The 13,731-nt window shown below is 37.0% G+C and overlaps 1 protein-coding gene across 4 annotated transcripts; it reads right to left on the bottom strand.

The window, feature by feature from the left end:
* Positions 1 to 9,575: 9,575 nt before the first annotated feature.
* Positions 9,576 to 12,722, bottom strand: LOC127086476 (calcium/calmodulin-regulated receptor-like kinase 1). Of its 4 annotated transcripts, none has more exons than XM_051027250.1 (8): positions 12,512 to 12,722; positions 11,486 to 11,848; positions 10,995 to 11,148; positions 10,747 to 10,873; positions 10,567 to 10,652; positions 10,415 to 10,486; positions 10,102 to 10,302; positions 9,576 to 10,025 (listed from the first exon to the last, which is right to left on the bottom strand). In XM_051027250.1, exons 2-8 carry the CDS (start codon positions 11,797 to 11,799, stop codon positions 9,681 to 9,683), a joined length of 1,299 nt encoding a protein of 432 aa, XP_050883207.1. In that variant the 5' UTR covers positions 11,800 to 11,848; positions 12,512 to 12,722; the 3' UTR covers positions 9,576 to 9,680. The 4 variants fall into 4 exon arrangements, with proteins under 4 accessions (XP_050883207.1, XP_050883204.1, XP_050883206.1 ...); XM_051027247.1 differs by having other exon boundaries at positions 11,486 to 11,858; positions 12,512 to 12,721; XM_051027249.1 differs by lacking the exon at positions 12,512 to 12,722 and adding an exon at positions 12,335 to 12,478 and having other exon boundaries at positions 11,486 to 11,858.
* Positions 12,723 to 13,731: the final 1,009 nt, after the last annotated feature.

Genomic DNA, 13,731 nt, shown 5'->3' with positions numbered 1-13,731 from the left:
GATAACAACAAGGATAACATCGAAATTTTAGACGGAGTATGCCCCAGCTGTTCTACCACATCAAAATCACTCTTACGGATGATTTTCAGCATTTCCTCCACTTCCTGCTTGGCAACATCTTCAGTAGTAACTTCGACCGGTGTCTTTGACTGAGAAGGGTTGATCACTGGTTCCTTTCCTCGAGTTTCAGGGGCGGGAGGTGAGATTTCTGGAGAGAAGATCCTTCCACTTCGAGTAACTTTACTAGTCCCAACAATGTCATTAGGATTAGCAGAATTACCAACTTGCTTTACGCCATGGATGTAAACATCACCTCCATAATTCCACGGAATGGCTTTGCTGGAGGAATACGGTACTGGGCCAGGTGCAGTAATGATTAGGGGAGCTACCTTGGGCTCAGCAGTAATCTTCACAGGTGCTCGGATAGCGGTAATCTTCACTGGAACTTTGGACCTAGCAATCACAGATATTTCTTCAGTAGGGCTTTCCACCTTAGGAACCTTTTCGAAGAGAATTGTGCGATCATCCATCAGCCGTTGAATACCATTCCTCAACTTCAAGCACTCGTTGGGTCGGAATACACAGCGATCGCAATTTTCAGCACATCCTGGAAATAAACCAGCTTGCAATAAATTCTTCTTGATGATCAGGAGAGGAGATGTTAAATCAGCTACATTAGAAATGTGAGAATTGTCATCCACAGCATTAACAGTCTTGTCATGGTTAGGCATAGGTGCAGTGATGACATTAGGAGTCCCTGGAGGATCAAATTCAATTTCACCAGCGTCGATCATATCCTGAATCTTATTCTTCAACGACCAACAATCGTTTGTATCATGCCCGGGGCTATCGGAGTGATATGCACACCTGACATTGGGATTATAACGAGAAGAAGTAGTGTTGGGATTCGTAGGAGGATCTCTGAGAGTAATTAAAATTGCCTTTAGCATACCCTGCAGTGCTTGCGCTAAAGTCATATTGATCTTGGTAAACTGCCTTCTTGGCCTGTCTTGCCTGTGCTGGAAGTTTTGAGATGGCGGTGCTGCAATCGTAACTGCTCCAACGGCATGGTCACGATTTTTCTTGTTATGACTCCTTTCGTCGTACACAGCATTTGATTCATTCTTTCCCTGATGGGTCTTTCTGGTGCTTGCGGAGGTAGCTGCCTGTATCTTTCCACTTCGAATACCACTTTCAACACGTTCACCCGTCAATATAAGGTCAGTGAAACCTGATGAAGAACTTCCCAGTAGATGGCTGTAGAATGGACCAGTCAGTGTACCCATGAACATGTCCACTAATTCTCGATCAGTCATAGGGGGTTTGACTCTGCCAGCCAAATCTCTCCATTTTTGAGCATATTCTTTGAAGCTTTCTTTAGATCCCATAGTCATATTCTGCAACTGTAGCCGAGTAGGCGCCAATTCAGAATTGTACTGGTAGTGCTTGTAGAAAGCTGTCGCTAAATCAGTCCAGGTGCGGATGTTAGAGCTCTCGAGCTGATAATACCACTCCAACTGCGTGCCAGACAGGCTCTCCTGGAAGAAATGGATCCATAGTTTCCTATCAGTGGTATACGGTTGAATCTTTCTCACATAAGCTCTCAGATGCATCTGAGGACAAGACGCACCATCATACTTAGTGAAAGTGGGGATCTTGAATTTGCGAGGAATGACCACATCAGAGACCAGTCCCAAGCTTTCGAAATCCAGACCGGGCGCCTTTTGACCCTCCATAGCTAGCATACATTCTTCCAGCAACTTATACTTATCCTCTTTTGGAGAGTACTGTTCATCTTCATAATCTTCCTCGTCGTCCTCCTGGTTGAGAGGATCAGCATTCTCATCTTCCGAATCATTTTCTGTCTCCTCTTCTTGATCCTTCGGAAGTCTAATCTTGACTCCCGCAACCTGTCCTTTACGCCTTCTTCCCGGGTTAATGTAACTCACAGGTTTCTGGTCTTTCTTCTTCTCGAGCAAGAGAGCCTTCAGTTCCTCCTGCCCCTTGGATAAGCTCAGCATCATCTCCTGGAATTGAGCATTCTGAGCCTGGAGATCTTTGACAGTTTGTTTGAGAGCCATTTTTCTGTTTGCAAGGAAGACCGTGAGAATATTGATCTTTTGGGATACCTGTTATGCAATGTTATGTTATGCTATGCAATGTATGAAATGTTTTCAAGGACTCCTGGAATTTAACTTTGCGTAAGCTACCAAAAAAGGGAACTTTTATTAATAATTTTTAATCAATATTCATTACAATAACTAATAAAATACAATAAAAGCTCAAGTCTCCCAGGGGAGGCTTCTTTTTGGGCGAAGATATGTATTGAGTCTTCGTTCCTCATTAAGCTGGCTGGTGAGCTCTAATACTTTCCTCCTTTCTGCAACGAACTGAGTCTCAAAAGTATCCCTTTCCTCTCTCAACTGGATCCAGGATCTCTTTAATTCTTCAACAACGGTAGGCATATCTGGATAAGGAATGATCTGAGGAGTACCTCCTTCAACTTCTGGTTCAACAATCAGCGGTCCGACTGCAAGGTATGGCATGACAAGTTCACGAGTGGCGCGTACCCATCTGAGATAAGGTTCCATAGGAATGGAGTTTTTCTGTCCTAAAGTGCTTCTTTTCACCATGCCCCAGGCTCGTACAAATCTCTGACGGAGACCCTGGGAATCGGTGTCATGGTCAAACACAGTGCCTTGAATAATTCTTTCATGTGGACCCTCTCTTCGAGCATACCCAAACTGGCGTAGGGCTAAAGCTGGGTTATAAGTAATACCTCCTCTTATCCCCAGGAGTGGTACGTTAGAGAATTCTCCACAACGGTCAATGATGATAACATTTTCTTTGAGATGAGGACACCAACGGATGTCTGAATGGGAGAGCGACATTATCCTTTGAGACCATTTCAGATTTTGCTCATTCTTCCAGACTGATTGAGGAAGGTGTGAAATAAACCACCTAGACAATAAAGGTATGCAGCACATGAGAGTCCCTTGCCTTTTCATAGTACGGGTGTGAAGGGAATGCAAAATGTCTCCAAGCAAGGTAGGCACAGGGTTATGAGTGAGAAATATCTTAATAGCATTCATATCTACGAATTGGTCTGGATTAGGAAATAACACCAAACCATAGATTAGTAATGCTAGAACGTCTTCAAAAGCATGGACATTCACAACCTTTAAGAATTCTCGGGCCTTATTTATCAGAAACTTGGCAAGTAAACCCTTAACTCCACTTATTGTTACCCAATTGGTTTCAATATCGGACTTTGTCATGTGTAAAGCTGCGGCAACTTCTTCAGACTTCGGAATCTTTTCTAAACCACTGAAAGGTGTCTGATCAAGGATAGGTATCCCAAGCATCCTGGAGAATTCTTCTAATGTGGGTACCAACTGATAATCTGGGAAGGTGAAGCAATGATGTTTAGGATCGAAGAATTGGAATAGAACTCTCATCATATCTTCTTTGAAATCAGTGGTAACCAAATTGAGGAGAGAACCATGTTTCTTGATGAACTGAGCCTGATCGGGAAGTTCTGACACTAAATCCTTTAGTTGAGGAGAGATCGCTACAAAATTGATCCGGATGGTCTTCCTGGAAGCCATAACCTGTCTAACAGAGCGAAGCTAAATCCCTAAGTCCTTGAAATGGTTAGTACAATGTCATGATGTTATGATGTTATGATGTTATGATGTTATGATGTTAAGTAAGTAACAAATACAAACAAGTCACACAATAATCCTTCCTAGGTTTTAAGGCTTGCATGAGTTCCATAGGTAAGTACCCTCCCCACTGAAGTTTGGTTGGTTCAACCTGTCCTAGAATAGTAACCGGGTTCTAGAAGGATCTCAAATCATTGACCTTCCTTTAAGTCCACTTCAGTGCAACACCAAGTGGTTGACCGAAGCTTCCCTAAAGTCCAATCTCAAAGAGTGTAGTATCGAGTCTCAACCAACCTCAGTCGGAACCGAAGTCAGTTATCTCACTACTTTCTAATGGCTAGGATGAGTCAATTAGGGTTCTAAAGGTCTGGTTAATGCTTTGATGACACCACGCGGAAGACAAATTTTTCCTCAAGTAAACATGAGGAACATCAGGACATCCAAAGTGTCACATTAACCGTATCCATCATTTTGACCATTCCAGTATACGCCGGATAGTCGCGATGATCTATTGCTACTTACCTAAGGTACACTAGATCCGGGTGTAGGATCTTTCACTCAAGCATAAAATACCCAAGCCATCCCTTAAAAGTAAATCAGACAATTTGAATAAGTGATCTTGTTTTTTAAGGTAACCCCTCTTTTTTAATTCCCCAGCAGAGTCGCCAGTTCTGTCATACGGCGAACTGACTTTGTGTGTTTTGCTTCGGAAAGCAAATGTCGCGGATAGCAAGAGTCGCCACCGACTTTTCTTTTATCCAATAAGGAAAGGTGGAAAAGAACAGGAAAGACCTTAATTAAATTTTGGGTTTGGTAGGTACATTATACAAAGGGAAGGTGTTAGCACCCTTTGTATCCATGGTTATCCATGGGCTCTTAATTGCTTGATCACTTATGTTTGTCTGAAAAAAAGTGTTTGTGAATTGCTTAAAAAGTGTTTTGAAATGAGAGTTTAACTTTGTAATGATTCTTGTACGAATGTATACAAAGTGGTTATCTCGTTTAGTTTTGAAAGTTGTTTAGAAAAATATGACTCGGTAATGATTCTGGTACGAATGTATACCAAGTGGTTACTTTCTAAAAGATGTTTTGAAAAGGTGTGAGGTGTGAAAAGTATTTCGATTTGTGAGTAAGCAATTAAGGGTTATACCTACCCGAGGTCTTTATAAGTATTTCCTATCCTTATGGGGGGGTAAAACTGTCCTTCCTATTGAGAAGTAAGTAGTTTTATCCTTTGGATGCAAAAGGGTCATCGTAGGGTCATCGATTGGTCATTGAAGGCAACATTTGTAAGGATACCTTAGCATTCGAAGGGACGATCATCATTTAACCGTAGGCTACAACGAAGGGTCATCGAGGGGCAAAATCATATATTCGCAGGCCACATCCGAGGGACTATGATTTATTTTATAGGGACATGATGATTTAACCGAAGGGTCTTTGCTAGGTGTATCCCCACATTCGCGGGACATGACCATAATACCGTAATATCGTAAGGCAACAAAGAGAGGTCCAAGATCACATATTCAAAGGCAATATTTTACAATCGATTAGGTAGTTGTAATCAATTAGGTAATTAGGTCCATATTAATTAAGTAATTAGGATGAATCTCCACATTAAAATCAATTAAGTAAATAGGATGAATCTCCACATTAAAATCAATTAAGTAAATAGGATGAATCTCCACAAGGGTATCCCACAAATAAAGTGGGATACCTAGCAAGCTACCCTCTTCGGGAGTATGTGAGTCCTTACAATATTCAGCAAACAGGTCAGAATACCAAATGGGGGTGCAATCGAGGATTACACCACAAAAGAAACACATCAGTAGGAATGTCAGGCAAAATAACGCATGATTAAAATAGAACAGATCAGATAAGCATAGAACAGAATAGCCAAAATATTAGCGACTGTCACGTTCGCCTCTGCCTCGCCTAGCGAAGGCTTAGCGAATACTCGTTACATGCTCGCTTAGCGATGTGCTAGCGAGCGGCTGCGGGTTTTGAATTTCAGAACAGTACGATCTCAGCATGCTGCACGCCCTATGGCGTTCAATTACAAAAATAACATAGTCAAACATTCAGGATATTCAGGCACATTTAAACTCACATGCAAACTCTAATTACATATCCAGAAATTCAATCATGATGCATTATGTATTGAGATTACAGATTGGAAGCATAAAACAGTAGTGATGCGCAAACCTGTTTGCAATTGAATTGCAACGTTGAATTGGCAGATCACTTTTGGTATCGGATTGAGTTGGGCGGAGGTAACCTTTGTGCAGATGAGTTGCCTTCAGGGTTTCCTTTAGGGTTGCTCTGAATTCTCTTGGTTAGCCTCCAAGGTTTGATTGCTAGGGTTCCGGTTCCTCTCCTTCTGTTGTTTTCCTTCCGTTTTCGTCCCCTTTTCCTGACTGAAGTTGTGGTATTTATAATGCTCTTTTTATGACCTAATGGGCTCAGAATGAAGCCCAGAATTTTCTGGTATTCGCAAGCTTCGCTAGGCGAGTGGCATAGCGAAGGGTTCGCTAGGCGAAGGAGTTGCTCGCCTAGCGAGCATGCCAGTTTGAGTCTTTTTCTGGATTGGGCCATTTGTGAGCCGGGTCTTTGCTCCTTTAAGGTCAATGTCTTGAACAATAAGTTGGAGTGCCTTGAAAAATGTCTTGTAATATTAGCGGGCAAATTTTGGGGTATGACAGATGGCCCATCTTATTTCTGAAGTATCTCCAATCGAAATAATCCCATTGGCTATTGACTCTTTATTGATGCCAATATCCCAAACACGTCGGAGGTTCTGGAATTTGTTGTTGCATGCTGAACTGCAGTTTCACACGATCACTCTAGTGCATCTCCATAGTAGTGAACTGAATGATTGGGGTTTTTATTGTCCAAACTGCAACATCATCGTGTTTAACCTAATGGTCAAGACCCAGATATAGCCTCCAAATAAATTGTATAAGAATTTGACATGATTAGAGGATATCTAATTTGATAATCATTTTAAATCAAAAGTATAGTTGTTTAGTAGTAATACATCGTCTGGTCCACTGTGGTCTAAAATATTGCGATAGACTACTACAACATGTTTGGGACACCTGTTGTAGTTCATCTCCAGAGCTAACCACCTAGATCGAAAAGATTAAAAATATATTAGTTATAGTCAGTTCCAGTATAAAGTATAGCAAATTAGAAGATTTAAGATAAACTTACTTTGTTGCATAGAGGAATGTGAATGACTTCTCGTTGATTGGGGCGAGTGACGACATTCTTGACCAACCTCATGCTTGTAGAAAATAGGCACAAGAATAAAACGTACAAGTATATAGATGGAACAAAATAGCTGAATCCCAACTATATGTGCCTACTTTATTTATGTTTCGTAACAACGACAAATAATATTTACCGCATTACCAGTACTTTCAGGTAATAAAAAATTATCAAATAGAATCATAATATAACAACGAGCTTTAATTCTATTTTCATACTCAGTCGATTCTTCATTTAATGTTATACTTGAATTAAAGGATCATTGAAAGAAGAAGATAAATTTCGCACTAAAGATGATTGTGTCAGAGCCATTAAAAAGTATCACATGGAATTATCAGCTGATTATAGGATTGATCAAACTAATGCAACGAGGTACAAGATCTATTGTCGTAATGAGCTCTACCTGTTCCGATTGTCATCATCTTACCAGAAGAGGAGTGATTCTTGGGAGATAGGTTCTATGGGTCCATTTCACACTTGCTTAATTATGAACCCGATGCAGGACCATCGTAAACTCAACTCTCAGTTAATATGCGGTGAAATTTTGTTTGTCATTAGCGGCAATCCCTCATTAAAGGTGAGTACAACAATCTCATATATCGTTACACAATACAATTATACTTCATCATACAGGAAGACATGTATAGTTAGGACTAAGGCAGTTGAAAGGTGTTTGACAATTGGGAGGAGTCATACAAAGAACTTCCAAAATACTTGGTGGCACTTAAGCATTATGCTCCAGGGACTATTGTCAATTTGGAAATGTTGTCGACATATACCCCAAACAGGACTTGTGTTAGTGGTAATGACATATTCCACAACGTCTGCCTTGACCTCTGGTGTTACTATTGTTGTTATAGCTGGCGCGAGTAGGAGGATAAGCATGAGAGCTATTTTTCTGAGAAGCAATAAATTCAAAGTTATCATTTTTGTGTTATATTCTTTTTTCTAGTGTCATTGCTTCCAAGACAACCATAGACCGAGCCTTGTAAAAAGGAGGCAAAGTTTTAGAATGATAGATTTGAGAGCCAACAATAGCATATGCATCAGAGAGACCGTAAACAAGTTGAAACACCATGTGTTCACTTGATACAGGTGCACCAACATTAGATGATTGATCAGAAAGAGATTTAATGTGTTGGCAGTATGAGAAGGCGTCTGGGAATTGTTCCATGGTGACCCAAGAGAATTCTTGCTCTAAATATAGAGCATGAGAGTTCTTGTTATCAAAGAAAATGTTAAACAAACGTTCTTAGGCTAGTTGTGCGGTAGAATCACGTTCAATTATGCTGTGGAGAAGGTCAGTAGATACGGTGCCATAAATCCATTGTAGAACAATGACATCAAGGTAATTCCATAGGGATGAGTCAATTTCTTTGAGAGATGGGTAGGAAGAGGTAGCATCGATTTTGGATAGAGGAATAATGTGGTCAATAACCTTATATGCTTGAGCATGAATTTTGAACAACTTAAATCAGGTATTGTATTGGCTCTTTCCAATATCAAGGGTAATTTTAATGAAGTTTGTAATATTGGTGACATTAAGGGCATGATGAATGGAAGGAGTGGTAGTTTTGACAGTGGCTTCGGTTGGTATTTTTTATTGATGAGTGGTTGAGCTTGATTCATACACGATGATGATGTGGTGGTTGAAGGTAAAGGAAGATAAATGAGGGCGGTGTGACTATATTTAGAGGAGGAGGGGGAAAATAAGGTTGCTAAGAGGAATATGCTTGTGATATAATAATAGAATTATCTCTCTTGATTGTTTCATTATACATTAATGAATATATACAATGATTTTGAGTCAGGTTCATTTATCAAGATAATTTGATAATCAATATACATCAATGCATAGTGATATTAATAATTGATACATCAATGCTAATAATTGATAGAATGAATATTTTATTTTCTAATAAGATGAAACCTAAATTCCTGCAAACATGTGATCCAATCTCTAAAAGAATTTTTCAAAAGACCACCAAAGTCGGATGCTCTGAATTACCAATGAAACTACCATCTACATTGCCTTTATCATATTCTCTTAGGGAGGGTGTCAAGACACAAGTCTAGGGACTGATATCTTATTTGAACCACCAAAAACTTGTTTGGTAGAGTATAAAGGAATAGTTATTTGACCAAAAATATTCCAGAAAGCGATTGTTGTGATTGTTGTCTTTGAAGGATTCACCGTTATGAGATTTCCAATAGAAAACTGAAACTGTTCCAAACTTACATGGCCTTAAAGCAATCTTTAAGAGTGTGGAAGATGATTTCATTAGCTGCACCACAACTATAACAAAAGACATCGGTTAACATGTGATAAGTGACCTGTGTATAGTTGGTAGATAACTTTCCATAGACTATGATCCAAACTAAATGACGAATATTTTCAAGCCAACTGAGCTACTTCTCCCACCCATACGACTAGACTACACTTGGCAACAGTACACACTACATCGAATTTGAGTTCGATTAGAACAAAAGGTAACTATTTTTTTACTCAATCAATTTCATTCATGAAAGTAATATAATATACAAATTTTGGAGTTCCTGTTCTGCAAAACAACAGAACTGAGGCAAGAGAATGAAACAATAAAGAAAAGAAAAGAAAAAAAAAAGAATGTTACACAAAACTACAGAAAATGATGTGAGGCATCATTAAATCACTCAAATCCTAATATCTAAGTCATATTCATATGCAAAGCCAAAAAGGAAAGAACTAAATGTAAAACAATATTGTCACAAATCATACATGTCAGTTGTACTATCTATAGATTCATCTCTTCTGTGGTGGTCAGTAGTAACAGAATCCTTATTTTCCGCCTCATCAACATCCATTGCAACTTCATCTGCCGTCTCCGAAAGCGAATTCTTGTGATGATGATTCCTCTGGTGCCTTGATTTAAGGATCCGAGTCAATACTTGAACTATGTCCCTCATCGAAGGACGCTTCCTCGGAGCGCGGTTGATGCATTTGTATGCAAGTGCTGCCACTTCATTTAACTCTTGGAAATCACATTTTCCTTCGAGCTTTGAATCAACAATCTCCTCCCAACCGACTTTCCCTTCGGTGTTCATCGCTGCCTATTCACTCATCAATAGCATTCATAAGAACAGCTACAGATCGTTAGATTAAAAGGAGGAAAGAGAGAGATCTTACGAGTTCAACGTATTCCATAAGACCCTGCTGAGGATTTCGTCCGGCTATGAGTTCAAAGAGCAACACTCCAAAACTGTATACGTCACTTTTCTTCGTGAATGTCCCTGAAGATATATACTCGGGATCAAGATAGCCAAAGGTACCGCGAATAGCTGCATGTTTATCCACCATCTCTTCTCTTGAAAGTCCAAAATCAGCAACCTATTCGATTCAGAATCAACAAGAGCATAAGAAGCATCATAACCAACACTAAACTATTATTATAGATTAAAATAGATCAATCCAAATACAGCGATGATCAACAAGGACATACCCGGGCTCGCATGGACTGATCCAATAGAATATTGTTAGATTTGATGTCGCGATGAATGACAGGAGGAACGGCCTGGAGTGAGAATAACAAATCCGATTGGAACTAAGTATACAAAGCAGGATTATCTTAGCGCAGATCACACGGTAACTTACCCCATCATGAAGATACTCCAAGCCTCTTGCTACATCTAAAGCTATATGAACCCTCAAATCCCATCCTAGATTCCCATTCTCTTCACCTAAATATAAAGACAAGCTTACATCCTTCACTTATTATCGCTTATGCGAGTTGAATTTGAAAGACATCCCAAAAAAGATAGATAACTAACTTACTGTACAAGTGGGAAGCCAAGTTGCCTTTACTCATGTAGACATAAACAAGCATATGTTGGCCCTTTTCTGCACAATATCCAACCAGATTCACCAAGTTTCTGTGGTGTAACCTTCCCAACAACATAACCTAACAAAAAGTTTAATTTAGGAAATATTATGAATACTTTAATAGTTTTCTAAATGTATAACACAATTTATCTATTTTAAGAAAAGTATTATGCTAAATGATTTTCGGTAAACATCTTTACCTCGGTGTGAAATTCTTTCTCCCCTTGTTTAGAATTGGTTGCAAGAACTTTCACCGCAACAGTTTCACCAGTAGACATTTGAGCTTTATATACAAGACCAAATGCACCTTGTCCTATCAGTGTTGTGAAATTATACGTCGCCTTTTGCAAGTCCCTGAAATGTAAATATCAAAGTTAAAACCGAACGAGAAGAAATAGTTGCCACCATAATTTACAAATTATCATAAGCACACATATTGTTGTTGGTTGAAAATCAGTGTGCGCGCGAGGCTCTGATCTAGAGGCTAGGTTTATCAGTCTTACTGTTTCAAGAGCTTGAACCCGAGACCTTCATATTTCGACTAAAAATAAGAACTTAATTCATATACACCGTAGATTTAAGACTATGATTTGTCGACACTAACGATGAATCAAAATTAAGCGCTAAGAATAAATAGATAGCTAATTATATAATTCAGTTTCAAGCCATGTAAATGGACAAAGAACCGTACTTGTATGAATATTCGAGTATTCCAGATGCAGAAATCATGTTAGTCTTCTTGAAACCATCAATCCAAAAGTTCATGCCATTTCTTCCAGACCTAACAGGAGATTCAGGAGCTAAGGTTGAATCTGATAAAATAGTACAAGAATCAGCACCATTAGCGCGAATCGGTATCGTAGCGGCCCTCCGAGAACTACTATTCCCTATCTGTGATCGCTTCCTATGATATCTAAAACAGATCAATGCAGAAATAGCCAAAACAACTCCAATTACAACACCTATAGAAATCCCAATAATTAATCCTGTAGATTCCTCTTTCATCTCTCCTTCTTTTTCTATTCTTTGTTCATCATCCAATCCATTTACATACCTGCCAAAAACTGAAACAATTCAAAGTTATAAAAAATAACATTGAATTTGAACAAGTCAATTTCGAACTATTTCACACACTAACTAATTTTCAAGAGTTTACAATTACAACACTAGAGGTTGAAAAAATCAAACTTGTACAATGACATCACCAACCTAAAAGTCAAATTCAACAAAAGAACACAATTACAAAGAAAGATCCAGAAAATCCAAATCCAGAGATGAAATGTATAAAGCTCAAAACTTGATTAGTTTTTCTATTCTATTAATGTAAAATACTAAAGAGTATAGAGGAAGAAAAATCAAGATCAGAATGATGGAAGAAAAGAAAGAAAGAAAAAAAGTTCAACCCAATAATGAAATCTCAATTGAGAATAAAAAAAATCTTTTTTTTTTCACTTTTCTTTAATTCTACTCAGCTTTAATTCTCAGCAACTGAAAAAGGGTATAAGAGAATTTTTTTAATTATAAAAAAAAAAAAACATACTTTGAATTAAGGAAGCAGATACAGACACAAAACACAGTTTGAAGGAACATATGAAGACAGATCAAAACATTGACAACAAAAATGGTTGACCATAAAAGAAACACGTTCTGTGAAAACTATGTAACGTGCGTGCACGAGATAAATGAGAACAGAATTAAAAAAAAAAAAAAAACTCACCAGTTTATTAAAGTGAAGTGAAAACAGTTACGTGTTTTGTGAGTGCGTTTTTGTTAAAAACACGGAATGGAAGTTGAAGTGATGTAGAGGAATGAAAAAATGGGGAGAGAATTTTGGAATGAGAGTGCAAGTAAGAAGAAAGATATGAGAGAGAGAGAGGATAACAAGAAAAAAACAAAAGTGTGTTATGTATTTTACTGGACAAACTCCAGCCAGACAAAAGAATTAAGAAAAGCAAAAGAGCATGATAAAAAGTAGCCGCTAAATTAACTCAATAGTACATAAAAAATAAAAATATTAAAAAAATCAAATATAGAAGTACTATTTTAGAAATTGTGTGTCCATTTTATTAAATTTAAAAATTGTTTTTTAAACAAATATTTTTCTATTTTATACACGGTTATTTTTACACCATATCTTTACACCCCATTCATATACCATATACTGTTCATCGTATTTATACGGTGAATAATGTTTTTTTATAAATAAAATAAAATATTTGTAAAAAAAATATTATTTTTAAAATTATTTTTTAATATAAATTTAAATTTTATTATTGCATTAACCATAAAAATACACGTTATTAACCATTTATTTTATTTATAATTTATTGATCAACTTTACTAATTCATTAATCAATAAAATATAAAATATTAACTAAGTTCTGACATTAAATTATAAAATATAGATAAATTATTATATTTGATATTTTTTAATGTCAGAATTTGGTTAATATTGTGTAGTTTATTGGTCATTAAATTAGTAAATTTGATTAATAAATTATAAGTAAAATAAATGGTTAGTAATATATATTAATATATATATAGATATATATATATATATATATATATATATAATATAGTTAATGTAATAATAAAATTGGTTAATAACAAACTTTATATTTATATTACAAAAAGTATATATATATATATATATATATATATATATATATATATATATATATATATATATATATATATATATATATATATATATATTCTTTTATAATATTTTTTATAAATATTATTATTTTATTTAAAAAAATAAAAAATATTGTTCACCGTATAAATACGGTGAACAGTGCGTGGTGTAAGTATTGGTGTATGAAAATGGTGTAAGAATATAATTTCTCTTCTTATTAAGTGTGCTTATCAATAAAGAGCTAGGTGAATAGATTAAAATGAACAATGGCGATTGAGGATGGCTATGACATTATTGAC

The sequence above is a fragment of the Lathyrus oleraceus genome, chromosome 5 (assembly GCF_024323335.1).
Source record: "Lathyrus oleraceus cultivar Zhongwan6 chromosome 5, CAAS_Psat_ZW6_1.0, whole genome shotgun sequence".
Taxonomy (NCBI): Eukaryota; Viridiplantae; Streptophyta; class Magnoliopsida; order Fabales; family Fabaceae; genus Lathyrus; species Lathyrus oleraceus.
Note: the sequence above shows the minus strand (reverse complement) of the source record. Positions and strands in the feature narration are given on the sequence as shown.

Bases quoted from the DNA above. Each gene is read 5' to 3' on its own strand.
- LOC127086476 (XM_051027250.1), bottom strand. From the start codon at position 11,799: ATGAAAGAGGAATCTACAGGATTAATTATTGGGATTTCTATAGGTGTT. The intron at 10,487-10,566 runs GTAAGTTACCGT...TTCTCACTCCAG, and splicing joins TGGAGTATCTTCATGATGGG to GCCGTTCCTCCTGTCATTCA. The intron at 10,026-10,101 runs GTAAGATCTCTC...ATGAGTGAATAG, and splicing joins TTATGGAATACGTTGAACTC to GCAGCGATGAACACCGAAGG.